Source organism: Arvicanthis niloticus, chromosome 19 (genome assembly GCF_011762505.2).
Source record: "Arvicanthis niloticus isolate mArvNil1 chromosome 19, mArvNil1.pat.X, whole genome shotgun sequence".
Taxonomy (NCBI): Eukaryota; Metazoa; Chordata; class Mammalia; order Rodentia; family Muridae; genus Arvicanthis; species Arvicanthis niloticus.
Window position 1 is genome coordinate 11,810,364 of NC_047676.1, and position 21,107 is coordinate 11,831,470.

General features: G+C 45.8%; 1 protein-coding gene across 3 annotated transcripts in view; it reads left to right on the top strand.

Annotated features, from left to right (window-relative positions):
- Positions 1 to 21,107, top strand: part of Trio (trio Rho guanine nucleotide exchange factor) — a 289,368-nt gene that overhangs the window by 189,556 nt on the left and 78,705 nt on the right. For all 3 annotated transcript variants that reach the window (XM_034523627.2, XM_076916395.1, XM_076916394.1), the window contains exons 22-33: positions 84 to 278; positions 372 to 487; positions 1,174 to 1,240; positions 1,790 to 1,899; positions 2,506 to 2,575; positions 3,054 to 3,143; positions 4,970 to 5,062; positions 7,329 to 7,440; positions 8,786 to 8,976; positions 11,098 to 11,199; positions 13,423 to 13,565; positions 14,324 to 14,423. In XM_034523627.2, the coding sequence (XP_034379518.2) occupies positions 84 to 278; positions 372 to 487; positions 1,174 to 1,240; positions 1,790 to 1,899; positions 2,506 to 2,575; positions 3,054 to 3,143; positions 4,970 to 5,062; positions 7,329 to 7,440; positions 8,786 to 8,976; positions 11,098 to 11,199; positions 13,423 to 13,565; positions 14,324 to 14,423 (1,389 nt within the window). The remainder of the gene's footprint in view (positions 1 to 83; positions 279 to 371; positions 488 to 1,173; positions 1,241 to 1,789; positions 1,900 to 2,505; positions 2,576 to 3,053; positions 3,144 to 4,969; positions 5,063 to 7,328; positions 7,441 to 8,785; positions 8,977 to 11,097; positions 11,200 to 13,422; positions 13,566 to 14,323; positions 14,424 to 21,107) is intronic.

Below are 21,107 nucleotides of genomic sequence, written 5' to 3' on the forward strand. Positions count from 1 at the left end.
AGGCAGAGTACCCTTCCCCTGTGCTTTGGGTTTCTGGCAGTCAGGTTCATGGGCCTCACAGTACTTTCCCGTTGTTTTTGCAGCAAACCAAAGAGAGGGTGAAGCTATTGATACAGCTGGCTGATGGCTTTTGTGAAAAGGGGCATGCCCATGCAGCAGAAATTAAAAAATGCGTGACCGCAGTGGATAAGAGGTACAGAGATTTCTCTCTGCGCATGGAGAAGTACCGGACCTCTTTGGAGAAAGCCCTGGGGATTTCTTCAGATTCCAACAAATCGGTGAATTGCTTTATTCACACTGGACAAGTGGTGATCTCCCCGTGCTGCCTCAGCCGCTGTCACTAACTGACCTCATTGACTCTCATTCCACAGAGTAAAAGCCTGCAGTTGGACATCATCCCTGCCAGTATCCCCGGGTCAGAGGTGAAGCTTCGGGATGCTGCTCACGAACTCAATGAAGAGAAACGGAAGTCTGCCCGCAGGAAAGAGTAAGCCAGCATTCCCTGCGACCGACGGTGGGGGGGGGGTGAGAGCCTGCAGACAGGCTGCTGGCGTGGTGTGCAGCCAAGCGTACGAGTCCTCAGGTGGCTTTTCCAGCCGACCTCTCTGTGCCGAGCCCTAACCACGCGGTTCACTGTCTTGTCCGGGTTTCTCAGTGCCTTCCTTTCCTAGCCTGACAAATTGCTTGCCATTAGTAGTAGAGGAAAGCACCAGCTCAGATGTAGGTATTTACAAGTTTGTGAACTATCAGACTGACTGGAGATGAAAGACCTCCCTTCCCCCACCCAGCTCCACCAGGTATTTTTTGTTGCCCAGGGATATTTGTTAGTGTGAGGAGCAGTTGTGGTTGTCATTCAGTGGGGACCGACTGGAAGGGAAAAGTGTGTCTGGAATCCAGTGGGATGGACGAAGGCACTGCTGAGCCACTTCATAGCCCAGAGGAAGGCTGAGCATGCAGAACACCAGCCATGGAAGCTCCGATGAGGTGTTTTCAAATAGCTTAGGATTAGTCAATGGCTGCTGTTCTGTCTGACCTTGATTTACCTCCCCCAAGCCATTACTTCATGTTTAATATTTCTAGGCTCTCCATTTTATTTCATAAGTCTTCCTAAAATAGATTATAATAGAGAATAAGAAGCATACAATGTAACTGAACTATTCTGTTCATTTTAAGGTTCATCATGGCTGAGTTAATTCAGACGGAAAAGGCTTATGTCAGAGACCTCCGGGAGTGTATGGATGTGAGTCTGTTGCTTGTTTATTCAGGCTGGGTTTGAACCTGCTATTTTGCTATTGTCTGTTACTTGTTGTTGAAGTAGTGGCAGTGCTGGGCTCCTGTCCCTGGTGTTCTGTGCTGTTCCAGGAGGGCTTTGGCTCACTGCACAGATGACACAGCATAGCTCCTCTCATTGGTTTGTCACATGCTGGCCTGGCTGGCATTCTCTTTGTGTAGAGAACAGCAGCTTCAGACAAATGAGCCTAGCAGTTATGATGGCACCTGGTACTCACTCAGTCACACCCTGAATGTTTGCTGTACCTGGTGACACTCAATTCACTCCAATTTGAAGCTGGGATTAAGCTAAAAAGTATAGTAAATCCTTCCAAGTGTTCACAGCAACTAAGGACTTTTAAAAAGACACATAATTCATGTTTAATACAAGGTCCCACTTTTATATACAGTCCCTGTTTGTACATAAGTTCTGAGTCTGCGTTTCTAGGAACAGCTGCTTCTTAAAAGTTCAGGTTGGTTTTTTTTTTTTTTTTTTTTTGCTTCCTTCCCGGCCGGCCAGACATACCTGTGGGAGATGACCAGCGGGGTGGAGGAGATCCCGCCAGGCATCGTCAACAAGGAGCTCATCATCTTCGGGAACATGCAGGAAATCTACGAGTTCCACAACAAGTGAGCCGCGTTCCCTGAGGAGTGCTCTCTGCAGGCCTGGTGTCTGTGCCGACCCTGCAGCACGAGGAAAGATGTGCAGGGGGCTTAGCAGAATTCAGGGATTTGGTGGAATTGGGATAGAGTCAGTGAGCTGTGTGTGTTTAAATTCCCTCTTCTTCTTTAAGATACAGAATGCATTGTTTTTGTTGTGTTCACGTCACCCGTGGCATAGACTAGGTGTTTCTCCTGGGCCAGTTGGTCAGCCTCTCCCCGGGCCCCCTCTCAACTCTCCCAGCCTGCTGGGAACCACCGTTTACTCTGGATTTCTGGGATGTGACCATTTTGGTTCTACTTTAGAGGTGACATCATGAACTGTTTCCTTTCCCTTACACTAGTTCACTAGTCTCTTTCCCCTAGGAGACTGCTAGTTTGAACTTTCTGTTAAAAGGGATTTGAAGACCAAACTGACTGCTCGAGTGTTACAGAAAGTTTCCTTAGTCAAGAGCTGCAGATTTCCTTAATCCTGAAAATGGAGAGGACACACATTTTTTCCATTTCTGGCATATCTTACTAGTACAATTTTCTCAGCATCTTCATAACGATTATTTGTTTCTTCTCCTCCTGAAGCATCTTCCTGAAGGAGCTGGAGAAGTACGAGCAGCTCCCAGAGGACGTGGGACACTGCTTTGTCACCTGGGTAAGGAGCCTCCATTGCCTGCTCTCTCTCATGCGGGCACTGAAGGAAGATGTCGGCCACTGTGCACTGTTTCACTGACTCCCCTCTGCCGACTCTATGCACCTAGAGAAAAGAGCCTGGCCTCCAAGAGTGACCCTCCCTAGAGTCACAGTGGGATGAGTTTCTGCTGATTGTACTGATGGCTTGAACTAGGACATTAAGCATTCTGGGCCTCTTCTTGATGCTGGGACTCGCCCTGGATGAGGGTCCAGTCCGTTCAAGAAAGAGGCTCTTTCTCACCTAGTTGAGCCCAGGCAGTGCCTCTAGTGTGCTAGCTTTCTTTCCAAAATACATTTCTCTCATTTGAAGCTTTTTTTAGCCCAGAGAACTTATTTCCCACATTAAAGGTTTTTATATTGTGACTTTTGATTTGGAAAAAAAATATCTAAATAAGATTCTTGTTTCTTCTCTCTTTCTCTCATTTATTTTTTTGCTATAGGCAGACAAGTTTCAGATGTATGTCACTTACTGCAAAAATAAGCCAGATTCTACGCAGCTGATACTAGAACACGCAGGGTCCTACTTTGACGTAAGTAGCAAATGATCAAAGAAGCTCTGAGGCTGACCAAACAATTCAATACAGACCAAGCCAGCATCGCCCAGGATTGATTACCACGCTGCTAGTTTAGTATTTTATTTTCATCTCTCCAGTTTACAATAGGATACTCTTTTATGTTTTTATTACATTGTATTTAGTGTGTGTACACATGTATGTTGTATATGTGCTCATGGGCTCACATGTATGTAGATCAGGGGACAGCTTGTAGGGCGTGGTCTCTCCTTCCTCTGTGTGGGTCCTAGAGACAAAACTTGGATCATAAGGCCAATAACAGGTGCCTTGACCCACTGACCCACATCTCCAGCCCCGATTTGGGGATTTTCTTAAATGTTCTTTTGCTTTGAACATTTTTTTATTTAATTATTAGAAGTCGTATACCTACAAGACCTTCAGATCTTTAATATAGACATATTTGTCATTATTGTTTATATGTAGTCATTAATTTTATATACAAGATTATATATACAAGATATAAACTTATTACTCTTGTGAATTTCCCAAAGAGATCTATTATTAAAGTCCTACCAGTTTGACTGACCAGTCTAGTAGATGTTCAGTTATATGCTTGAGTAGACTTAGTACAGGTTATCTCTTTTTCCAAAGATATGTTGTTTGTATAGTGGGGCGGCCCAATATCAGTGAATGTATTTTGGGTTTCAGAACTAGTCTGATATGTGGCAGATTGTGGCTGGAGAAAGGTCCTGCTGAGTGCTGTGTACCCTTGGTGCACAAGGCCATGGGAATATTGGACTTAACTTTCTGCCTTTTCAGTTGTACACATTCAATTGAGATAATTCCTCATGGGAATGTCTGGGCTCTGGAATAAGCTTTACGTTTTCTGTTTTGACGAGACCTGCCTATGGACGGCCCTGTTCCAGCTGCTGTTCTTGGGGAGAACTCAACCTATAGTGCTCCTGTGCCCAGCCTGATGCTGTCTTTTCTGTCTAATATTTCACATGCCCTGTAGCGCCATCATTAGATGACACTCAGCACCATAGACACATGCAGACTGTAGACTAGAAAGCCTACACAGCAAGAGTGTCTGCATAGCCAAAACTTGGTTTTAAAAACTCTGTTAGGCTAACAAGATGGCCCACGATAGAAGGAGAAAACCAACCCCCACCAGTTGTTCTCTGGTCTCCACAGGGGTCATATCATGTGTTTGGCCCCAAAATAAATAAATAGAGTCTAACCTTCGTAAGCCCTGTGTGTTTAAACATCTTTAAAGCATAAAGGGAGTTCCATCTGGCAGATCTCATAGTCACATGCCTTTTCTGTGCATTGTAAGGGGGCTTTGACTTTTAAGGAGGCTGTTGAGCATACTGTCCTCCATTCTCGGGGCATCTTGTGCCCTTCTCTTCCATGGCAACAGGCATCCCAGAACACTCAGCACGTGCTCTGCGACCTGCTGATGGGCAGTACGAAGTGCTGAACAACATAGCATGGCTGGGCTCCTCGCCTCCCTGTGAAGATGCTAAACACAACCTAGATTTGTAAGCACTGTTACTGCAAGGGGCACAGCAGAAAGCCACACACTAGACGTACTGTAGATCTGTATCTTCCCTTCTGCTTGCTGTCCTGCAAAGTCTCATGCAGAGTAAGCCTATAGACTTAGAGAAGTTCGTGCTGACATTTTCACACTCTTTAAGAAGAGAGGCATATTATTCCTGCAGGATCAAACACTTGTCATTAATGTGGTATTGTAGCTTTTAAAAAAAAAAAAAAAAAAAAAAAAAAAAAAAAACAGTAATGACCCTGTGATAAAGCTTCCCCTTTTTTGTTTTATTTAAATATAGGAGATCCAGCAGCGGCATGGGTTAGCCAATTCCATCTCCTCCTACCTGATCAAACCAGTTCAACGAATAACAAAGTATCAGCTCCTTTTAAAAGTACGTATGAAACATCTTCATTCTGCAGAATCACATCTTCAATCTGCAGAATCACGTTGCTGTGTTGGCGTCTATCCTCTGTGTACATGTGTATGTGGTTTCCTTCACTGCCTTTCTTGACCTGTCAGGCTTCTTATTGAAGCAGTTACATAAGATCATATCCCCTGGCTGAAGGAACTGGTCTGTAACATAAAATGGCATTTGACTGAGAAGTAAGTTACTGGCTCTTAGACCTGCAGTCTCCTCAGACTCTAGTGCTGAGGCACCATACACAGCACCTGCACATGTTTAACTTGCAGCAGTGCTGATGGGAAAGTCTGGAGGCTATCTGCCCAGGGTCACAAAAATTCTCAGAATCATTGTTGATACGTGCCAGCTTTGAACCCAAATCTGACTGATATGCAGGTTTTCCATGGACTCCCTAACACTCTGCCCTCATGCACCTCCCTGTGGCTGCCATTTTATAGAACATTCTCATACAGGTCCCAAGGGCTTTCCTCACCCTGGCCTCTGCTTTTTGTTGTAATTAAGTATATCTAAAATTGTTCTTGTAAACATTGAGTCCTGATTACTTCCAACAGTAGAAAGGGGAACAAACATATCACGGATGCATTATGCATTATTAACGCATGTTTTCTTGCTGCATTAAGAGTCATTTACAACTTTTCTCTGGCAAAGGTGCTGTTTCCTCTGCTGGAGAAGGATACTCTGAAACATTAGCGTGTAGACCGTCCACTAATCCAGCTATGTCAGCTGCCTCCTGCCTGTCACAGTAGGAGACTGAAGTTTAAACGTGCCTAAAGCTCTCTCAGTGAGAGACCTAGAAACCGTAAAAAGTGGCCTGTGCCATCATGAGGCACTTCTATTGTGAAAAGCCTACTACCCCAACCTCACCTCCTTTACACACAGTACAGTGCCAGGGATCAAACCACGGCCCCACACATGGTGGGTGTGCACTCTACCACCAAGCCACACCCTCCTTTCCTGTGCTTCGACATGGAAATCTTAGGAAGTGACTCCACAATCAGTAGACAAATCTGCTGCTGCTGTGAGCGTGATGTAAGCCAGGAGGCTGGGCTTCATTTGTCTGCATTCAGGTTACTTCCCCTTTGCTTCCTAATTCTACACAAGTGCCTTGTCTCTTAGTTATCCCGTAGTGCCCTCAGAATTCAAAGCTTTGTTCTGAGCTTGTGTTTCTACTAAGAGTCTGCTTCTACTCCTAAACCTTTCTCATTTTCCCAAGGAGTTCTACTGGGAACAGTAGTAAGCTCCGTCAAACCTCTCCGGTGGGAAGGCAGTGTACAGATGGGAGTTGAGGCACATTGTCTTTGTAAGACAGCTTTTGCTCAGCTCCTCAGAAACACAAATATCTGATCAAAAATGAAGGTGCCCATCAGGAGACTGAGTTCCTTCGGACCAGTGGTTCTCAACTTTCCTAATGGCTGGAACCCTTTAATACAGTTTGTCATACTGCAGTGACCCCAACCATAATATTTGCATTGCTACTTCAAAACTGTAATTTTACTAGTTATGAATCATAATGTAAATATTTTTAGAGCTAGAGATTTGCTGAGGGGGATGCATGTTGAGAACCGCTGCTGTAGACCCACCAAGCTGATGACCACACTGCTCCGACCCTCTTGGGAATCATATATACAGGATTGTTGTCACTGTGATCAATAATGCTCTGGCACCCACGAAGGCATAGCTGAGACCCATCAGGGTGTAAGCTGCTGTTTCCTGATGTCCTACTCACAGGGCAGCCAAGGAGCTTCCAGGTAGTCAGGAAGTAGAATTACACACACAGATACCTTGGAGAGGTGTGGCGGCTGGCCAGCTAACACCTCCCTAAGGAGCCTGAACAGAGAAGTAGTCTGGGCTGTGTTGCTATTCTGGTGTCCCACCAGACCCTGGCATTGTGGGGTTAGCAGGGCAGGTGGACCATGGATAGCTGGCACTTGTCACTTACAATTCCGTATTCCTTACAAACCAGTAACACTTATTTTCTCATTTTGGAGATGTGGTTGATGAGGCATAACAGCTTCTTCCTGAACGGTGACTGGATCTGTCTTCCTCCAGGGTCCTCACTCAAGTGGAACAAACCCTGTTGTCTATCTTAACCCTGAGTAATTCACTTTTTAAATAAGAAAAAACCCGTAGTTGGCTATTTTATTCCCCAAGCACTGTGAGTTTTCATGGATTCCTGGATGTCTGCTAAGATGTTGCTGGCAGAGCATTGTGCAGTCATGGTGTTGATCTTCTCCAGGAGCTGCTCACATGCTGTGAGGAAGGAAAAGGGGAGATAAAGGACGGCCTCGAGGTGATGCTCAGTGTGCCCAAGCGAGCCAATGATGCCATGCACCTGAGCATGCTGGAAGGTAACCAGATGCGCCACACCCCAGTGCACAGCACCATCTACTCTGATGCTGTGTGAGAATGAAGTATCACTTTCTGGACTTGATAACAGCAGTACCATTCTACACTCCAGGAGCACTTTGTGTCACTTAAGTCTTGTCTAATGCTGAATGGATAATACACTGGTTATAGACCCAGGGATACAGAAGATCTTGTTACTTCCCCATTTCCCAAGCCATTGCTAGATGTTTACACAATGCACATAAATATAGTCTGTACTGTGGTGAACAAAAATTAGACAACTGTGCCCAACAGGTATTGTAGCAATTGCAGTGTGCACGAATGCTTCTATTTACTTAACTGCCTCTACACTGCCAAGATTAACAATGCAAGGGGTCTATCCTAAAGGCTTTTGCTAGTTTATGCCATGTCATTGGTAGCATCAAGAAATTTATTAATTAGGACACAATGTCACCCTGTAATAGAAATTCAGAGATCCAGCAATACTGATTGTTCTTCCTCTGGTGTGACTGTATACCTGTTCTTCATGACGTCATCAGGGAGAAGGCTGTGTTCTAGCCCGTTTCTGCCCTATGTATTTTCCTACTTGGCTAGGTCCTGCAGGACCACACTCACATTCCACCTCACAGGAAGTACAAGAGCATGTGGGTAGGGAAGGCTACTAGCTGTATACATTTCTTTTCTTACTTGCCCAGAGTTGGGGCGCCTAGCTCTTCCTCACTGCAAAGGGACAGATGACTACTGAACTTACTGATGGTGGACCTAGGGGGAGCATCTGATGTAGAGACAGAAGAGAAGGGAGCGAGCAGCTTCCACCCAGGAGCTGCTTTGCTAAGTCCTGGTGGCCACATCTGTGAGGGAAGAATAGTCAGGGAGGCCACCATGTGCCCAGTCCGGGCAGATTCATGTGCAGAGGACTCCAGACGCCCAGAAGACGGGTTAGTGAAGTTGGCTTCACCAGATTGGGACCTGAGCAGAGTCCGGGAGGGGCATTTGGCTGCAGAGAAAAAGAATCGGAGGCTGGGGTGCGCAGTACAGTGGAGGCACTCTGCTCAGGGGGAGTGGTCGCCTGAGCAGCTGCCCCAAGTCAGTCACAAGGAGATGGGACTTAACCCAGATCTGATGTTCAGAGCCAACAGGAAAGAATGGAAGGTAAAGAAGGAAGTTATGAGGAACCCCTGAAAATGTCTGAACTTGGGGAAACAAATGAAAATGGTGTTTTAGGAAGAACTCTCCCTTGTTAGGAGGGCCCGTGGTGAAGAGCGTGGGGTCGTATTGAAAGCATTTGCCACTGAGATGGTCATGCTTCCTTCTGAGTCATATTTACTTCTGTGTTTCACGTTGCAGGGTTTGACGAAAACATTGAGTCTCAGGGAGAGCTCATCCTGCAGGAGTCCTTCCAAGTGTGGGACCCAAAGACCTTAATTCGGAAGGGTCGAGAACGGCATCTCTTCCTTTTTGAAATGTCCTTGGTGTTTAGTAAAGAAGTAAAAGACTCCAGCGGGAGAAGCAAGTACCTCTACAAAAGCAAGTTGTTTGTAAGTACCGGCCTCCAGAGTGTAAGTCCACAGAACACGGCTGCAGCCTTCCTGTGGCAGAGAAACCTCCTGCCTGTTACCTTTAGTTGCTTCCCAACTGCTTGAAAATGTGAATCCGGTTTGTGATGTTTTCCCTTTTTCAACTAAGGTCTCTGCAAGCTGAGTCCACTAGAGGGCATGCTGATATTCTTGGGGCTGGGTGATTCTGTTCCTGAAGCCCACAGCTGCTAACTGCTCAACCTTCCTAATGCTGCAACCCTTTCATACAGTTCCTGGGGTGACCCCCAAACTTAAAATTATTTTTGCTGCTGCTTCATAACTAATTTTGCTACTCTTATGAATCGAAATCTAAATATCTGATGTACAGAATATCTAATATGTGACCCCAGTGGGAATAGCAACCCCCACACAGGTTGAAAACTGATGCTGTGTAAATAGATGATGGCCTGCCCTAAGCAAGCATTCATATCAATTTAATTTTTTTTAATCCATAATATCAAAATGTATGCAAGCTCCCTTACTGGGTGAGCTCACTACAGAGTCATAATAATGATGATTTCATTATTTTCTATTAGAAATTAATTCATGCAAAGTAAATATAAGAACAATTTTGAAATTTTATAATAGCAAAATGTCATTATTAGAGAAAAATATGTAATAAAAGGAATGTTTGAAAGATTCTCTGGCTCCCTACCCATGCAGAGACCTTTGGAGTGTTCTAGCAATGTATTTTGCCTCCTAACCAGTGTCAGTGTGTCGCTGGGGAAAAGAGCATGCCCAGAACCATTACAATCCTCCTTAGCCAGCCCTGGCTGTGACCAGCCACATCCTGCGTTCTGGAAGTCTCAAGCCAGGACAAACTGTCATCCCCCTGCTCTTTGACCATTCTCAAGGCTATTGCTCAGAGGGCTGCCAGCACAGAGTTGCTGGGCAGAGTCAGGCAGGGGGCCCCAGTGAAAATGAAGGTGAGCTCACCCTGTAGAAAGGAACCAGAGTGCCACACCCTCTGTATGTCAGATCTCTTTAAAATATTATTAGGTATCTAACATTCGGCTTACTGAATGTTTCAAAGTTTGAGGATATTTGTATGTCAAACTCCCCGAAGAATAGAAATTACCAAGTGTGGAAACGTTTTGTTAATAATAATCTGGAATCTGAAAATTCCTAGTAACGATTTTCATTCCACCATCTTTGGCTGGTCCCCTGGTTGTGATTATCATTTGGATCACCGTGGCCTTACATCAGATAGGTCACAGTCCAGCTGGAAATTAATAAGCACATCCTGGCCAGCCAGTCACTTTACTGCTGGCTTCAATCTGACCTTGGAGGCAAGCTTGTATATTTTAAAAATCAATACATCTTAGTTTAATTTATATTTAAAAAAAAAAAAAAAAGATTCCCACCAAGGCTGCCTTTGGAGTTCCAACCTCTGAGTCACTTCCGTTGCTGGAGGGAGAGGCATTGGGTGGATTTGATCATGGTGGGAGGACGCCCTGTTCTGGATATGTCCACAGATGGGGGTGGGGGGTTGCTGCTTCGTATTACCGTCATGATGAAATAGTAAAAGGTAATGCTGTAGATGAAGTCAGATGTAGCCCTTTTGCCATCTGTCAAGGTGTGTCTCTGCTCAGACTCTGTTGTGGGAACCACTCTGGACCAGGAAAAGCCCGTGTTTGTGTCTAAGGTTGGGCTTTTTCCTCAGCACATTCTGCTGACTAAGCTGCATTGCAATCTCCAGAAGTGCTCAGGGTGGGAACAGTCAGTGTGTCCCACACGTGTCCGTCCCAGCTTTCCTCCAACTAAGGCAGTGGCTTTCAAGCTTCCCAATGATGTGGCCCTTTCTGTTCCTGATGCTGTGGTGACCCCAACCACAAAAGTATTTATGTTGCTACCTCATACTGTGTCTTTGCTACTATGATGAATTATAATGTAAATATCTATGTTTTCCAGTGTTCTTACGTGAAGGAGTTATTTGACCTCCAAAGGGGTTGTAACCCGTAGGTTGAAACCCCTGAACTAAGGGTTTGGCATGGCCACCAGCCACCACAGGCTCTTTTCTTTCCAGGTCTAAGCCTACCAGAATCACACTGTTATCTAATTAGCTCATTGTCTCTTATGCAGACCTCAGAGTTGGGTGTCACTGAACACGTCGAAGGAGATCCTTGCAAATTTGCACTGTGGGTGGGGAGGACACCAACTTCAGATAATAAAATTGTTCTTAAGGTATGTTAATTTACAGCTAGTAGCTTACTGTACAAACATTTATTGTGGTGATGTAAACTGCTTTTCTTGTTGACATGTACAGATTCCAGGTCATTTTATTGGAGTTTTTTGTTCTCTAATGGGATTGGTGAAGCCAAATATCTCTCTCTCTCTCTCTCTCTCTCTCTCTCTCTCTCTCTCTCTCTCTCTGTGTCTCTCTCTCTGTCTCATGCACACACGTGCATACACACACACACACACACACTCATTCACTTTTAATTTAAACTGTTTTGAGTATGCTGACTTTTCCTAGGAATTGCAAAGCACTGTCAAGGTGTCTCGTGCGCTAACCTCATCGATACTTTAGAAAACACAGATGTAGGTATCTTCTTCATCTGTCTGGAAATACCAGAGACGGTTTAGGGATGCTCATGACTGTGTTGACTGTGAGCTGCTGAAGGGAGCCCGAGTGTGGTGACGTGCTGGTGTATGGCTGGCATTGAAGTCACTACATCTCCTTTTGCGTGTCTTTTAATCTTGCTTTAGTATTTCCAGAAACTGGGTTGTTCATCGGAACATTACTCTTTCACAGCCAAGGGACCACCATGGAATCCGTGATGTTTCTAAGATTTTTGCTCACATACTCACAATGAATTGTTTTCAGTGAATGTACATGGCCCAACTAGGGACTTCTGTTAGAGAAGTCTGGAAAACACCTTTTGCCTTACAAGGAGGCCCAAACAGAAGTGGTGTGTGCTTTGACCTTGATGGCTTTGAGCTGGCAGTACAGGAGTGAGGATGAAGAGGGACGTGCAGTATAGATCTTGGTGATGATGCTGTGGATGGTAGAAATGGTGATGTAGACGGTTAAGTGATAAGAACGTGATGATACTGATGCCGGTGACGTGAAGTTAGAGACAGTGGTGTCAATCACAGTGAGCGTCCTGACAGTGGTACGGATGCTGAGGGTATAAACACAAGTCCTTAATGCCCTTAATGGTGACAGTGACAGAAGGGATAACCATTGTGGCGGTGACCTTGTAGTTCCACCACAGAATGGCTTTCTTTGCAAAGGCAAGAAAGAAAACTGTCTCTGAGTCGTGTTTGAGATTTTGTGAGTATACCAGTCACCCCTTTTACTGAGTGGTCCCATTTGTTTGACACTATTTCTGTAAAGGGTGTGCTTTTTAGTTACTCTCCATTGATGGGATAATCATTTTGCAGGGGAGTTTTCTTTATCTCTGCAACATGGTCATGGTTTTCCTCGATTATCTCCAGCTGCACTGAATGCCCCTTTCAAATCCTTCATTATTTAATCTCCGCCTTTGTGTCCGGCCTGTACATCCTGATAGACGTGGGGTTTTCAACCCCCCCCCTTAATCTAAGTAACTGAAGAAGGTTTAGCACGCTTATGTATTAAGAATGTCAGGTTGTCTCTTCCCAGTGTGGACTGTGGTTTAGCATTTCCAAAAACAAGATGCTGGGTGGGAATCACAGCATTGCTGTTCCTCGTGGTGATTTCCTCCAAGCCCCGTGGACAACCTCTGTAGTCACTCATGACCATGATGTCTACATCAGAGGAGGTCAGTGGTCAGCAGGAAATTAGTGCCACCAGAGGGCCCCTCCGTCTACCCATGCCATTTCAAGGGAATACATTCCTAAATTTGCTATGGGGCTGCAGTAGGCCCACAGATGACTGGCCATGTGTGACTCTGTGGCCTTGGGCATATATCCAGTGTTGCCCACCCCTACAGAGCTCCTTTGTGGAGTTCCTGTGGGTTGAGTAGGCTATGCCATCTGAGGCACCTCAGCTGGCAGGGAGGAGGCCAGCAGTGGTCATCCTAGCGGTCCAGGGACAAGCAACATTCTCATCCCTGCTGATGGTTTCCTGGACACTGACCAAAACACAGCTTATGATTCAGTGGCCTCACTGAGGTTTAAGACTGTGAATGGACCTGGTTTTGTAATCCCCCAGGGTCACTTAACAGGTCTTGGTACTGAAGAATGATGGTCGATTCCTAGAGTATCAAGAAATCTGTAATTACATTCATTTATAAAAGAAAAATGGTTTTAGTGACAGTATGGAAAATTAGAGTCGCTTGCTTGATAGTAAATTAAACTGAGGTGTGGCTGCTTTTCTGGGAGTTCTTTGGAAACTGAAAAATCTGAGGAGCAGGAGAAGCCAGCGTGTGCTGGGCATAGGTTGTGGGAGGGACTGCCCTGATGGCTCTCCTACCTGCACAGGCATCCAGTATTGAGAACAAGCAGGACTGGATAAAGCACATCCGTGAGGTGATACAGGAGAGGACGGTGCATCTGAGGGGAGCCCTGAAGGAGCCCATTCACATCCCCAAAACAGCTCCAGCAGCAAGGCAGAAGGGGAGGAGGTGAGTGTGGTGGGCTCCCCAGAGTCTTACTGCAGGGGAGGCGGCAAGCGGCACCCCACTGTTTTCCTCAAACACTTGGAGCCTCTGTGGCTTAGGTGCACGGCTCGTCACGACAAGAGGCTCCACTGGCTAAAAGCAAATAAAGGTCCCTCTTCTTCTCCTCCCCACACCCCTTAACCCACAGCATTGAAGCATTTGTTTTTCATTTTGTGGTTGGCTGGTTGGTTGATTGACCATTTGGCTGGTTGGTTGGCTGGCTGGTTGGTTTGGTTTGGTTTGGTTTGGTTTGGTTTGGTTCCATTTCTCAAATGAAAATGAACCAGGGTTGGGGGAGTTCACATGTTGAGAATTCAGTGGGAAGATATGTTGGGCACTTAAACCATATTGCCAAAAACTGCATTCAGCACAGAATGGCATGAGGATACAAAGACGGCCCAGTGGTTAAGAGCACTTGTTGCTCTTGCAGAGGACCTGGGTTCTGTCCCCCACAACCATGTGTAACTTTTCAGTTCCAGGGGACTTCTGGTGTTAGTGTACAGCAGACTTGTACACAGTGCCCATACATTCATGCCAGCAAAAGATTCATCCACAGAATAAAATAACCAGCTCTGAAACAAAGCCAGCAGAATGGCTTCCTTACGTGTATAAGAGCTGTTTGTAGAAGCAGCTGTAGCCAGCATGGGTTTTTTTTCAGCTGGGAGAAGGTGGTCTTTACCAGCTTGCAGCACTGGGAACTGAGTGTTTCTGTATTCCACTAGGGATGGAGAGGACCTGGACAGCCAAGGGGATGGCAGCAGCCAACCCGACACCATTTCCATTGCCTCCCGGACATCTCAGAACACACTGGACAGTGATAAGGTGAGCCCCCAGCAGCACTGCCCCTTCCAGTCAATATATATTCAATAAATGTTTTTAGCATCTAAAGACAAGTATCAGATTCTAGGAGTGGTGTCAGGTTTCAAGTCAGGGCAGAGACTTGGATGTTAGAGTGAGACTATTACTGAGAGCCCAAAAGAAATCTGTCCACTCTTCCTGTCCACTCTCTTGGTCAGTCACATGGCTTTTATGTCAGAGGCTTTGAAGACCGTATGCCTTATTTTCAATGTACTTGTAAGCCAGAGAATCTATTATTTAAAATAAAATTTCACCCAGAACCCTGTTCATAAATGCGGAGCTTGTCTGGGGCAGGCGTCTAACATTCTCCACTGTGGGCCTGATGTTTCCCCTTAGAATTTGAGGCACACAGAAGGTTACAGAACACTGGGTTTGACTTTAACAGCCATGACCACCAAAAGGACAGATCTGTCTTTTGTCTAAGGCATGTATGCAGGTGTGCCTCTTTCAAAAATGGTACAAATGTCTTGGAATTCTTGTAGAATCTAAAGACCGTCAGAATAAACTGCCAGGCAATGCAACTTGGTAATCCTGGGTGTGTGTGGTAGCCAGAAAATGACAAAGTCCTGTGTCAAAGTCAGTAGACATGTGTCTTGGTGAATGTTCTGTTCCTACTAAGATGAGCATATGTTCTAGCTCTAAACCAGATTCTTGAAAAAGAAAAAGAAAATAGAGCAATGCATAAGTGTTTCCGTTCTACTGTGTCAGTCCAGAGTCACAAGTTTCTCACTTGGGAACAAGCTGCTTCGCTACTGCCTGGTGGCTGAGACATGGCTTCTTGCAGTCTCCTGGGATCCAGTTTCCGTGTCCTGACAAGGCCAGTGATGGGGCATTGTTTTAGATAGTGCATTAAGTAGATACTGCCCTGTCTTACTTGGATTTGGGGATTCACACTGTAGTTTCCAGGACAGAAGGAAATAGATGTAAAATACTGCTCTTCAGAGTGACCCACTTCCAAAGCCCTTCTAGTGTGAGTAATTAGATTTTGATTTTTTTTCATTCTGTTTTTTGAATCTACTGAATAGCAAGTCCTAAAGCTTAGAGTACGTCACATAGCAGGACTACAAGACAAGACTGTGCCTTTTGTTACATTTAGGCCTGGCACATTCCTCAAGTCAGCAGACATTCAGTCACTGAGGCAGCGGTAGGAGGTGAGGTGAGTGACACGGTCAGCCATGTTGTGATTAGCATTTCCCTCACCAGTAGCAATTCTGTTTAGAAAGGTAGTTTGCACTTGGAAACATTTTATCAGAAAATACCAGTTGTTTGGGGAATTTTGCTTTTTAGGTTTTTAATACCTGAAGGAGTTAGCTTGTCAGTCCTCATAGGACTGTCACCTAGAAGAAAAGGCAGACCACATAGTTGCCAAGGATGGCAAGGATAGTCACTTACATGCAGCCTCACAGGGTCCTTGAGAATGGCTCCCGAGCACCCAGTCCACACCCTTCCGACATGTGTTCTCATGAGTTTACTCTAGGCTTACTGTAGATACCAGCTTTAAAGTTTGTGAGAAGTGAATCTTTGGAATGAAATCCAAAGACGACTTTTGAGTGTAGTAAGTTTCCTTCTGGAGGGCTGGTGAAGGCATTTCTCCAGGTTGGCCCAGAAAGCAAGATGAGTTATAGTTTTAGGTAAACAGGTGAATGGGTAGCCTTGGAATCCAGCCCTCCTTATCCCAGAACAAGCTGTTCATTAGTGATAGGGTTACCCACTGGCCCACCCGGCATGGCTCTGGTCTCCTGAGACATGTCCATCATAACACAATAGGGCTTGTGTGAACCTAGAGTACACCGATCCTGCTCTCACGTGATACGTGGGGAAGAAGAGCTGCTTCCAAAGTGTGCATTTATAGTAACTGGTGCTGTTGCCTGGAGGGTCTACTGGGACAGCAGAAGTTACAAGAACTGCCCTTTGAATATTTCACCTGTGAAGATAATGAACCAGTTTCCACTTTTTTCATCCAGTGATGTCATCACTAGAGCCATCACTGAAGTTTAAGAAGTGATGCTAGCACAACTCAAAGCCTGTCGCCCAACAGAACCGGTCCTGGACCCCATAGCTCTTCACCACCTTGTAGTGGTGACATCCCAAGTCCTTTCTTATAAATGTGACACAATTGTCTTTATTGCCTCAGGGTGAGACCAGGCTATGAAGCTCCTGTGTGCCCGTACTGTTAGAGCTGGGTAGTAGTCTTTACCTCTGGTCCTCCGTTGGATTAAAGTGGCCACACGAGGCATGGCATTCAAAGCAGTCGCGTTCATCAGTCCCAGTGAGAAGGCAGGGGTGTCTACACCAGCCAGGCTGGGTCTGTGGGCTGTCTGCTCTGGGTCCCTGTTCTTTTCCTTCACATTCTACTTGTGCTTCTCTGAACAGAGTTCTGTGTCTGTAGATAATCTGAAAGAATGCATCTTGAAAGCAAGAGCTGCACCCTCCCTGAGACAGAAGGTGTAGTGTTCTACCCTCCAGCATGACTCGGTCAGCACCCCTGCTCTCCACGGACCACAGCTTTTCATGAGCCTCATGGTCCTCTCCACCCTACACATTGCACATTTGAGCATCTGCTCGTGTTACAGGCAGATGCTTTCGGCCAGGAAATAATTTAAGATATTCTGCCTAGTTGACTCAATTTATCATGTCTGTTATGAGTTAGCTGTGTCATGGAATTTGGTTCCAGTTCAGAAATGGGGCGGGGGTATGTTTTGTGCTGAGCCTCTTAGAGAATTCTAATGGGAAGCGGTCTGCCAGAGCTGTTAGTAATCCTCAGACAGGCTCCAGGGGTTAGGACAAGCGTCAACTGAGGAGGGCTCCGGAGCCGTCCTCTTTCCGGGCGCAGCTCCATTAGGCTGCTCAGGACTCTAACCTTGTTCCATGAACCCACTTCCTACTATCAGTCTCAAAATAGGTCATCTTTTTGTTCCAGATGTGAGCTTAACACCAATTCTTGCTGATATTCATGGTACTTACACTGATAAAATGATCTTATAAAAATGTAATTTGGGTTGCAAAAAGACCCAACTGCTTTCCAGAGTCTTACCTCACTGCCTGAGCACATCTCCTGAGGCAGGGAGGAGGTACTGCCCCAGTGCTGATCCAGCCCTGGGGCACTGAGGAGATGAAGTCAGATGAAGCAGCAAAGCCAGAAACGGAATGCGGCTTTAATCATCTGACATCTTCCAGACTTGACTCCTTTACAGCACAGCAGCCACAGTGCTGAGTGTCTTTAGGGTACAAAAGCAGCATCTTAGAACATCTCCTTACTCTCACCTCGTTAGCCTGTGGTCTCTCTCATTTAACAGTATTTGTGTCAAGGGGTGGGGGGGGGAGAGAGAGAGACAGAGAGAGACAGAGAAAGAGACACAGAGAGAGACAGAGACACAGAGAGAGACAGAGAGAGAGAGAGAGAGAGAGAGAGAGAGAGAGAGAGAGAGGTACAGAGAGACAGAGAAAGAGAGAAACAAACAAAATAGCCAAAGCAAGAATGAAGTGTCTGGAAGAACCCACCCAGATCAGCTTATGAACTGTCCTGAGACCCTCGGTATTCAGTTCTTTCCAGGGAATGCACACTTCAGTTGAAATGGGTCCTTTGCTTGAGCTCCATTTAAGCTTATAACAGGAATTATGAATCTACATATCTTATTTTTATAGATGCACATTTTTTAACCACATGATAACTGTTCTCTTAATGAAGTAGAAGCCCCATGTCAGGGATATTACTTTCTGTGTACCTTTAAAGCTGGCTTTCGTGTCACGTGACCCTGCCCTACACTTGTTTAGAAGTCTACAGTTATAATCAAAGTAGTCTGAAAAGTAGCTAAAGCCAGTGCAGTTTAAAATTCGGCTTCCCTGACAATCTTACAAGAGGAGCTTGTCTACTCAATGAGGAAGGACCGAATTCCTCAGCATGGGCTGCACCCCATGCATCAGCAGCCTGCGCCAGGGCTCGCCCACCCTGACTTTTACTGGCGGGTTTGTGGGTTCTTCTTTCTTCCACCCTTTTCCACCCTTTCCACCTCCAACCCTAGATAGGAGAGAAAAGGGATAGAGGGGAAAGGGTACAGCGTTATCAGTAGGCTACTTCCTGCTGATTAGGGGCATCGAGTTCCTCCGAGCAAGTTTGACCTTCACCATCAGGATGTCCAGTTTCTTCTTGTTTCTTCTTTGCACACAAGTCCTTAGCAAAGCCCAACCAACAATGGCCAACAGCAACCCTGCCTCTCAGATCCCAAGCATTTATCTACCCTCTGAAGAGTTCCCAGAAATCCAAGCGTCACACACTCTTAGAAACTATCAGCAGCTGGCAAAAGCACATCCCTGCTAGAGCAGGAGGCAGATCATACTCGGCTGCATCTGAAGCAGCTCCATATCCCACACCTGGGATTAAAATGGAAACATATTCCCATAATATTTCTGTGCTTTTCAAAGAAACCAAAAATCTCACTACACCCCTGCTCAGAGAAGGCGCCGGACTGCAGGACTTGCTCAGAGCGATGCATTTCCTAGGGCTGGAGTAGGTTTTCCACACATAATAGAACTGTATCGTCAAGCTCAAAAATCTTCCCCTGGGTAGAATGTGGGGCTCACCTCCTTGGGACAAGCTCTGGGACCTCACTTGTCTTCCTCAGAGCCTACAAAGAGGCACTGAAGGGTATGGTATACATCCAAATACAAGCCTTCAAGAACTAGGACATGCTCACTAGCAGACCTCTAGCCAGTCCCCCTCACATGGTCCTATAGCCGTGAGTTTGTGCTACACTGCCTTGGCTCCTGGCAGATCGCATGTGCATACCCCTGCCACCCAGGAGTATCTTTGGATCTGCAAATAAAAGACACACACACACACACACACACACACACACACACACACTTGCTTATTTTTATAATGCCTTGGCTGCCTCAAAGGTTGGGCACTCCTAAAGCTTCGCCTGCTACCCCAGGCCCAATCAAGGAAATGGCCAGTGGCCACTTAACTGAAATCTCACATGGCTGGTTGACTTTATCTCCTGCTGCTCCTGCATCCCATCCTTCTTCCTGAAGTTATGGCGATTCTCCTGTTCCTCTCTTCATCCTAGCCCACACAGCTCTAAGGATCCCTCCCCATCTCCCTTTGTCCAGCCATTAGCCAGCCGCTGGCATCCTTATTGATCCATCAAAAACCAATGGGGGACAAAGACCTTTAGCATTTGGACATGCAGGTTCCCTGTTGATTCAAAGCATTAGAACCAACCTCTAAGATGTTCCCTTGGGCATGTTCCTTAGCTGCTCTGTGCCCAGTGTCCCCCTGTGTTAGTGGGGCTAGGGCTGCCCCACTCAGCTCATAGAACTGAGAGCGCTGGGCCTGCACACTGTCTTTATAACACTGCTTAGTGTCTAAGGAGCCCTGTATAAATATAGTAGTGGTCTCTGTCTTTGTGGGAAGAGGAGCCTCCTGCTCCATTATTGCTGCTGACACATCAGCTTCACCCTCCTGGACGCTAGTCACAGTAGACATCGAAGATCACTTGTTTGGGAGCTATATGCAGTCTTGGAATTGAGCTGCTTGGCTTCAGTGCCTGACATATGGCAGTTGGTGGCCCTCCAGCAGCAGAATATCTATTGAATGGTCATATGCAGAGGAGCGAGTTCCTTGCTCAGTATACTTCCTGAGCTAGTCATCTCCCATCTTTCTAAATTTGCTGCATCGTGGCAATGTGTACACACACTGAAGTGATGCTCACACAGTACATCCCGGCAGTCAGAGATAGTTTTGAGCACCTGTTGCGGGCTTCCTTGTACAGTGTGTTTCCTCCTTCCTTCTAGTTCCTAAGTAATTTTTAGAAGACCTTTTAAGAGCTGTCATTTTAAAAAGTAAAATAAAATAAGAAAGTTAAAAACTCCTGTAGTAGAAAGGCTGAGTCCTAAGAAAAGGAAACAGTTCGCTGTGGTTCTGATCTGCACTGTCAGCTCATTTGGAGTCGCCTCGGAGGCTCTGCTCTGAACTCCCATCAGGGAGTGTCCACATAGCGTTGACTGAATGGGGCTCGTCCACTCGGAATGTAGACAGCACTGCCCTGTAGCCCAGCTTCCAGGGCTTAAAGGGGAGATGGGGGAAGCTAACAGTGAGTGCTCATGTCTCTTCTCCTGACTGAGCACGGTATGCGCAGCCACTTTGTGATGTGACAGCATCACCACACACACACACACACACACACACACCACTCCAGGATGGACAGTGTCCCCTCACAGTGTGAGGCACAAGTAACCCTTTCATCCTTAAGTTGCTTTTGTCAAGTACTTTCCCATAGCAAAGAGGGAAGGTACTAATACGTTTGATTAGAAATGTAACATAACCATATGTATGTTTCTGTGTAAGCTTTACTAGGTATGGCCATAGTTACCACTGAAGAAGACAATAAGCCTTTGATTTAGACTTGGGACTGCCTCTGCCTTCCTACTGAGGAGCACAGTCAAGTGAACAAAGATCTTGAATTTGTATCAATTCTTCAGATTGGTGCCTCTTCTTAACGATTTTTTGAAATAATTTATTTTAACCATTTATAGGCATCCACGGAGTCTGTGAGTGCCTGCTACATCAGAAACTAACTTTAAACGCTTTTAAACCCCAAGCAGAGGGCTTTCCAGAGCACATCTCCTTGAACTTGGCCTTAAGCT